This window comes from Budorcas taxicolor, chromosome 8, assembly GCF_023091745.1.
Source record: "Budorcas taxicolor isolate Tak-1 chromosome 8, Takin1.1, whole genome shotgun sequence".
Classification (NCBI taxonomy): domain Eukaryota; kingdom Metazoa; phylum Chordata; class Mammalia; order Artiodactyla; family Bovidae; genus Budorcas; species Budorcas taxicolor.
In genome coordinates this window covers 105846244-105854238 of record NC_068917.1, presented here as the reverse complement: position 1 = coordinate 105854238, position 7995 = coordinate 105846244, and the positions used below count along the sequence as shown (strand labels likewise).

General features: G+C 50.3%; 1 protein-coding gene across 1 annotated transcript; it reads left to right on the top strand.

Moving 5' to 3' along the window:
• Positions 1-624: 624 nt before the first annotated feature.
• Positions 625-6286, top strand: RNF183 (ring finger protein 183). The gene is made up of 2 exons (XM_052645430.1): positions 625-672; positions 5679-6286. Exon 2 carries the CDS (start codon positions 5723-5725, stop codon positions 6284-6286), a length of 564 nt encoding a protein of 187 aa, XP_052501390.1. The 5' UTR covers positions 625-672; positions 5679-5722.
• Positions 6287-7995: the final 1709 nt, after the last annotated feature.

Here is a 7995-nt window from a genome sequence, read left to right as displayed (position 1 = left end):
AGATTGTACTGTAATATGGTTTTACTGCTGGTTCTTTTCACTAATGACATGTCATGAATGTATTTCCGTATCAATAGATGTTTTAGGACATTGTTTACAGGCTGCAGAACGTCTCTTTGTATGGATGGAGAGAACTTATTTAATCAGTGTCCTACTATTGGATAATTAAGCAGTTTTCAATTTTTCACCATTAAAGCAGTGCTCAGATCTTTGCACAGGACCTGGATTGTTTACATAGTATAAATTTCCAATGAGGGGTACTGCTGAATCAAGGTTATATACATTTTAAGGTCTGCTTCTTCTGACACACTCTGGAATTCAGGGGCTTCTCAAAGCTCAATGCAGAAAGCTTCATGGCTTCAAAGTCAGCCTTTTTCAATTTTATTTTATTTTTGGTTGTAGTGGGTCTTCATTGCTTGGGGACTTTCCTCTTGTGGCAATCAGGGGCTGCTCTGTAGTTGCGGTGCCTGGGCTTCTCATTGTGGTGGCTTTTCTTATTGCAGGGCGCAGGCTCCAGATAACAAGGGCTTCAGTAATTGCGGCACTTGGGCTCAGCAGTTTCAGCTCCCAGGCTCTCGAGCAAGGGGTCCGTAGTCGTGGCATGCTGGCTTAGGTACTCTGTGGCATGTGGAATCTTCCGGACCAGGGACTGAACCTGCATCCCCTGCATTGGCAGGCGGATTCTTTACCACCGCCTGGAAGCCCTCAGTCTCCCTTGAGCCTTCCTCTCTCTCAAAGCCCTTTGCAGGGATAGTTCAACCACCTCATAGACAGTCTTTCCTGGGTGCCAGGTTCTGTCTAAGAACTTTACCCTCTGAGGCACCACCACTTTTAGCTTCCTTTTCAGAAGAAATGGAAGAACAGAGAGGTTAAGCAATTCAGCTGAAATCACAGCCCTAATAAGCAGTGGCTTGGAGATCAATAGCCTTGACAATCTGGTTTGAGAATCTCTGCTGTCCACTGCTTCTCAGAGAGTGCATTTGATCCCATCTCCAAAGATCTCTTTTACCCATCCCTTTGATCTTCTCCACCATCGCCTCACCTGCATCAAGTCCCACCATCCCAACGTGGACCACCGCTAGAGGGCCTATCTGGTCTTTCATTTCCACTCATGCCTTTCGGTCTGTCTTCTGCTCTGCAGCTGAAATGGTGTTTTTAAAATAGAAACAGGATCAGGTCAGCCCCCATTCCCCAGCGCCACTGGTAAGCATACACAGACATAGACTCAGTCCTAGAATAAAAAACCCAGATGCTTTCCTCAGCCTCCAGGGCAGTCTCTCTTAGGATTCTCCTCAGGATTCTTCCTAAGCCACTTTCCAATCTAGACCTGCCCACTACACCTCAGTTACCCAGCCTCCTTTCATTTCTTCAAAGCTGCTTCTCAGAGTTTTGGCACAGGCTGTTCTCTTGAGCTGGAATGCTCCTACTCCACTCTACAGGGTTGGATTCTTCTCCTATCCCCTCTCTGGTAGTCTCATCTGAAGCAGCCAGTCCTCTAAGCTCACTTTCCTTTTTGTTTATAGCATTCGTTAAAATTGTGCGCTTATTTATTGCCCGTCACTCACTCATTAAATGTTTCCTTCCCTCACTAGACTCTAAATGTCGTGAGGTCAGAGACTAGGTCTGTTTTGTTCCCTGTTATTTACTGAGTGTCTAGCACAGTGCCTGACCTGTGATGCTCAGTTCAGTTCAGTTCAGTCACTCAGTCGTGTCCAGCTCTTTGCGACCCCATGGACCACAGCACACCAGGCCTTCCTGTCCATCACCAACTCCCGGAGTTCACTCAGACTCATGTCCATTGAGAGCTGTGATGAGCTCTCGTTAATTCAATGACTGCTGGACGGATGGACGAAAGACCCACAGGAGGAGGCATTCATTGGTCGGGATCTTTGGCAGACTATCCCAGCTTTGGCCAGAGCTGGTTAATCCTCCCCTGGCATGTCTTCTTCTTCCCTACACGAGGCAGTGACAGAGGTCTAGGGTCTATCAGGAAACCAGGAAACCATGGTTGAGAGCGTAAGCAGGTTTTGCTTCAGGTGCCATTTCAGTCAGGGTAGATGAGGTCATGTTTGGGGCACAAGGGAGACACATTGTCCCCAGATCCCCCACCTCCCCGCCCCCACACGCTTCCTGGATTCCTACCATGAGAGGAATATTTATGGCTGCCAGAACTCTCCTGCTGCTGCTGCTGCTGCTGCTAAGTCGCTTCAGTCGTGTCCGACTCTGTGCGACCCCATAGACGGCAGCCCACCAGGCTCCCCCGTCCCTGGGATTCTCCAGGCAAGAACACTGGAGTGGGTTGCCATCTCCTTTGTCAATGCATGAAAGTGAAAAGTGAAAGTGAAGTTGCTTAGTCGTGTCCGACTCTCCGCCATCCCATGGACTGCAGCCCACCAGGCTCCTCCGTCCATGGGATTTTCCAGGCAAGAGTGCTGGAGTGGGGTGCCATCGCCTTCTCCAAGAACTCTCCTAGTGAAATGCAAACTCTCACTATCCAGTCAGTAACACATATCCAGCAGGTGAACCGAATGGTGGGTTTTGTCTCTCTGACTGCAGCATGGTGGTGGCCTAGAAGTTCCGAGGTCACCAGTGCGTGACCCTGGCGGTGGTTTAGTCACAAGTCATGTCTGACTCCTTACAACCCCGTGGACTGTAGCCCACCAGGCTCCTCTGTCCATGGGATTCTCTAGGCAAGAATACTGGAGTGGGTTGCCATTTCCTTCTCCAGAAGGTCTTCCTGACCCAGGGATTGAACCTGGGTCTCCTGCATTGCAGGCAGGTCTCTACCCACTTAGCTATGAGGGAAGCCCATGGGTGACACTGGGGGAGACTAAAGGGCTCCCCAGGTGGCAACAGAGATAAAGAATCTGCCTGCCTATTCAGAAGACACAAGATACACGGGTTTGATCCCTGGGTTGGGAAGATTCCCTGGAGAAGGAAATGGCAGTCCAGTCCAATATTCTTGCCTGGGGAAAATCATGGGTAGAGGAACCTGGGCGGGCTACAGTTCATAGGGTTGGACATGACTGAGCGTGTGCGCGCGCGCACACACACACACACACACACACACACACACACACACACACACACCAGCAAAATGAGGGCTTAGGTTGGAGAAGAGGTTTTTAAACTTTTCTTTTTTTTCTCAGAAGCTCAACTCTTCAGCTTGTTCGAATGATTAATATGAGGAAAGCCGTGTTTCTGGCTGAAATACAGAAGCGGGGCTGGAGCACTGCTCCTCCTCCATGACTCCCTCTGGAGTCCCCAGGGTGGTGGGAGGGTCAAGTCTTGGACTCAACTCAGTAGTCAGTGCCTGCCGGCTGACCGTCTGTGTTCTAAGAACAAAGGGGCAACGAGGCCTGCATGTTCTGGGTGTAGCTCCTTGGGCCCATTAAGTGATCAGGAGGGCACTTGCTGAATCTGATATTGAGAGAATAGTCAGAGACTTTAGGCAGGGCAGCAAGTGAATTTCATAGCAATTGAAGGGCAGGGCTGGCAGCTCCTTTGTGTGAGAAGGAGGTTTCAGCCATTGTAGAAAAGAAATGAGGGCCCAGGAGAGAGGAAGCCCAGAAGGGTCATTTACCCTCTCTACAATCTAGAAAAAGGCAATTGCCACCCCTGCCTTTCTAGGCCAGGGAGCCCAGGCCTTGAGGAGACTGCCCACAATCTCGCAGACGCTTGGCTTCCAGGGCGCGTTGTTTGCCACGCCCCAGTGGAACGCTGGTCCCCCACCTCCCCACCTGCCACTCTGGCCTTTGCTGCAGGCAGGCAGGCGCGCTCCAGAGGCTGCAGGTTGGGCCACCTGGCAGCTGCAGGTGCTGCGTGTGCGCTGCCATGGAGACAGGCCCCGGGGTTGGTGGCGAGAAGGCAGTCTCCCAAGGCTTTGTGGATATTGGAGAGGAAAAGACTGGAGCCTCCGATCTTCCGGGGCAGTCTGCCTTACTACCCTAGTGCCAAGGGAGCCCAGGTGGGTGCTTTGGGGGTTTCTAGGACAAACGGATGGAGGAGGAGCCAGGGGAGACCAGATCTTGGGAGAAGGCTCTGGAAGGGTTGATCTGGGGAGCCGGGGAGGGAGGAGCCTGTCCATGATTTCATGTCAAAGGGAAGAGCCTTCACAGAGGTCCCTTTGCCAGGCCAGCGTGGTGCCCTGCACAAACACTGGGTCCACGGACTGCGGGGATTGGCCCTGTAGCCCAAGGGGATGAGGAAGGGAGGGCCTGGCATCTGCCCCCAGAGGAGGGGTAGACCAGGTATCGGCAAAGCCCATCTCTACCCTAGCCAGGGATGTGAGGTAGCAGGTAGGGAAATATTCATCCTCCAGGAAGATCCCCTGGGGGAAGGCATGGCAACCCACTCCAGTATTCTTGCTTGAAGAATCCCACGGATAGAGGAGCCTGGAAGGCCACTGTCCATGGGATTGCAAAGAGTCCGACAGGACTGGAGTGACTTAGCACACCTAGCTCATGAAGCACTGTCTGCGGTTCCCCTGCTTCTCCCTGGAGTCCAGGAAACCAAGGGCAATCCCATACAGCACAGGAAGCATTTTAATCCGCTTTCAAGGCCAGAGAGCTGTCTCCTTAAGCGTGAGCTCAATGATGCTGGGGTGGCTCAGGCCTTCGCCCAGCACAGGGGATGCTGCCAGAGCACCAGGCTTAGGAACCTGGTGATCTGAAACAACCACTTTTTTTTTTTTTTTTAATTATTGGCATATAGTTGATTTACAATGTTGTGTTAGTTTCTTTTTTTTGTTGTTGTGTTAGTTTCAAGTGTACCGCAAAGTGAGTCAGTTATATATATTCAGTTCAGTTCAGTCGCTCAGTTGTGTCCGACTCTTTGCAACCCCATGGACTGCAGCACGCCAGGCTTCCCTGTTCATCACCAGCTCCTGGAGTTACCCAAACTCATGTCCATTGAGTTGGTGATGCCATCCAGCCATCTCATCCTCTGTCATCCCCTTCTCCTCCTGCTCTCAATCCCTCCCAGCATCAGGGTCTTTTCAAATGAGTCAGCTCATCTCATGAGGTGGCCAAAGTACTGAAGTTTCAGCTTCAACATCAGTCCTTCCAATGAACACCCAGGACTGATCTCCTTTAGGATGGACTGGTTGGATCTCCTTGCAGTCCAAGGGACTCTCAAGAGTCTTCTCCAGCACCACAGTTCAGAAGCATCAATTCTTCGGTGCTCAGCTTTCTTTATAGTCCAACTCTCACATCCATACATGACCACTGGAAAAACCATAGCCTTGACTGGACGGACCTTTGTTGACAAAGTGATGTCTCTGCTTTTTAATATGCTGTCCAGGTTGGTCATAACTTTCCATGTATCCACTCTTTTTTACATTCTTTTCCTATATAGGTCACTACAGAGTACTGAGTTCCCTGTGCTATACAGTAGGTCCTTACTAGTTATTTATTTTATATATAGTACTGTGTACATGTCAGTCCTGATCTCCCAATTTATCCCTCCCCCGCCTGCCCCCTGAGAACCACAGCTTGTTTCTACATCTATTTCAGTTTTATAGATAAGTTCATTTCACTTCATCTTTTTGAATATAAGGTTCAGTTTCATCTGCGAAATAAATATGGATGATAATGCCTTTCAACAACCCTCAAGACACAGCCTGGGGCCAAGCACGGGCACGGAGACTAATGGGTGTTCCTTTGCTCCTTTTCTGCCAGGACGTCTCCTGTCAGCAACCCCCCCCCAAGTGTCTGGCCTGAGGATGGCAGAGCAGCAGGGCCGGGAGCCTGAGTGCCCTGTCTGCTGGAACCCCTTCAACAACACATTCCACACCCCCAAAGTGCTGGACTGCTGCCACTCCTTCTGCGTGGAATGCCTGGCGCACATCAGCCTGGCGACTCCGACGCGCCGCCTGCTGTGCCCGCTGTGCCGCCACCCCACCATGCTGGCCTCCGGACAGCCTGTCACTGACTTGCCCACGGATACTGCTGTGCTCACCCTGCTCCGCCTGGAGCCCCACCATGTCATCCTGGAAGGCCACCAGCTCTGCCTCAAGAACCAGCCCAAGAGCCGCTACTTCCTGCGCCAGCCCCGGGTCTACACGCTGGACCTGGGCCCTGAGCCTGGGAGTCAGGCTGGGCACCCCCAGGACGTGGGCCCTGGCACTAGGCCAGTCCCCATCCCCAGCCGTTACTCTCTGCGGGAGTGTTTCCGCAACCCGCACTTCCGGATCTTTGCCTACACGATGGCAGTCATCCTCTGCGGCACCGTGTTGTTCATCTTCTCCATCTTTTGCACCAGACGATTTTTCTTGGGGGTGGGGTGAGCGTCTGTTCCAGACACCTTTCCTGGCAGCTGCTGGGTATGGGGACTGCAGAGCACCACTTGGGGGTGGTCTTCCTTCATAGTATTGTTCATTTTTACAATCCAGGGGTCGGCTAGGCTGTGCATCTGCTTCTAGCAAGAGTCCTACTATAATAAGAACCTCTGAAAGCTAACGGACTGGGGAAGATGTGAAGAGACCTCTGGGTGTGAACCGTGGGTCATGGAAGGGCAGAGAACAGACCTGTGATTACAGAGCCAGAAGCAAGTTGTGCCAAAAGGCTGGATGAGGGTACCCAGGAGCCTGTCCAGCCCAAATAGCAGGCTGCACTTCTTACTGGAGCTGCTTTGAACTCAGTTCACATTTGTTTGTTTGTTTTTTTAGTTGCTCTTTTTACTATTTGTTGCTAAAAAAAATCTGGGAGTGAACTTCAATTGGGAGCAAGTGTGTTTGTCTTCTCCTTTCAGTTTTCTCTTTGGCTCTCTTGCAAACATTCCCGGTAAAAAGAGCTTGCATTCATTAGTTTATTCACTTATTCAACAACCCGTTGGCTGGTCCTCTGTCAGAACTAGGGGGAGAGAAGGGTAGGATTAACCAGGAGTGGCAGAGTCCTTATCAGTAAGGAGGGCAGGCCCACTCAGTTGCTTCTTGTTCACGATGACCTCTTGTTAGTATGTGGTTTATGGAGTGTTAAGAGTATAAAAGTTTAAAGGGAAAAGAAACCAAAGTCAGTGGATCAAAAGAAATCTGGGATTTGGAGGAAAAGATTTTTATTCCTCCTGGTAGGTGCGGGGTAGAGATCTGATTCCCTTCCTTCAACCATTGTAATTCCGGCCTTAAGAGGCCAGGCAGGGTGCATCCATCATGGCACAGTGGATAAGAAGCCGCCTGCCAATGCAGGGGACACATTTTTAATCTCTGGTCGGGGAAGATACCACATGCTGAGGAGCAACTAAGCTGCAACTATGGAGGCTGCATGCCTATATCCTGAGCTTGGCAACAAGAGAAGCCACGGCAGTAAGAAGCCCCTGTTCACTGCAATAGAGAAAGGCCTCGCAAAGCAACGAAGACCCAGTGCAGGCAAAAATAAATACAATTATGTTTTACAAAAAAAGAAGTAAGGCAGGGAATTCTCTGGCAGTCTAGTGGTTAGGACATCCTGAGTCCACTGCAAGGGAACTAAGGTTCCACATGTCATGAAGTGGAAAAAAGAGAAAAAGAGATAAGGCAGAAACTCTGGATAGAGTAAAAGCCTTAGCTCCCATCCCAAGCAGCACGGCCAGGGGACCCTGGTTTTTATTTTGTATGACAGCCTCTAGGGACCAAGGGAAACTGGATAGAATTTGGCTGCTGCTTGACTGCCAGTGGCCACCTCTGCAGTATCTAAAACCCTGACTTCTGTTTCCCCACTTTTAATGCTACCTGGTGACTCAGGTCTCTGAAACGACCTCAAAGCAAATGAGAACACCATCACAAAATGGTAACATTTTGTTCTGCGGGGATGAATTTGTAGAATAAGCTTTCAGAGCCCAGAAACTGAGTTGATTTCCTTTGTTCTATATAACATTTTGTGAGTTTCATGAAGGTAGCTTCTATAAATTCTTATGGGTCTTGGTGTATAAGATAGTCCCAAACTGCTAAGACATGCAGACTTTATGTTTAGCAACACCAAAGCCTGAAGCTCCACTGTGAAGGAAAAGTTCTCCATTACG

Coding starts and splice junctions, on each gene's coding strand:
- RNF183 (XM_052645430.1), top strand. CDS start 5,723: ATGGCAGAGCAGCAGGGCCGGGAGCCTGAGTGCCCTGTCTGCTGGAAC.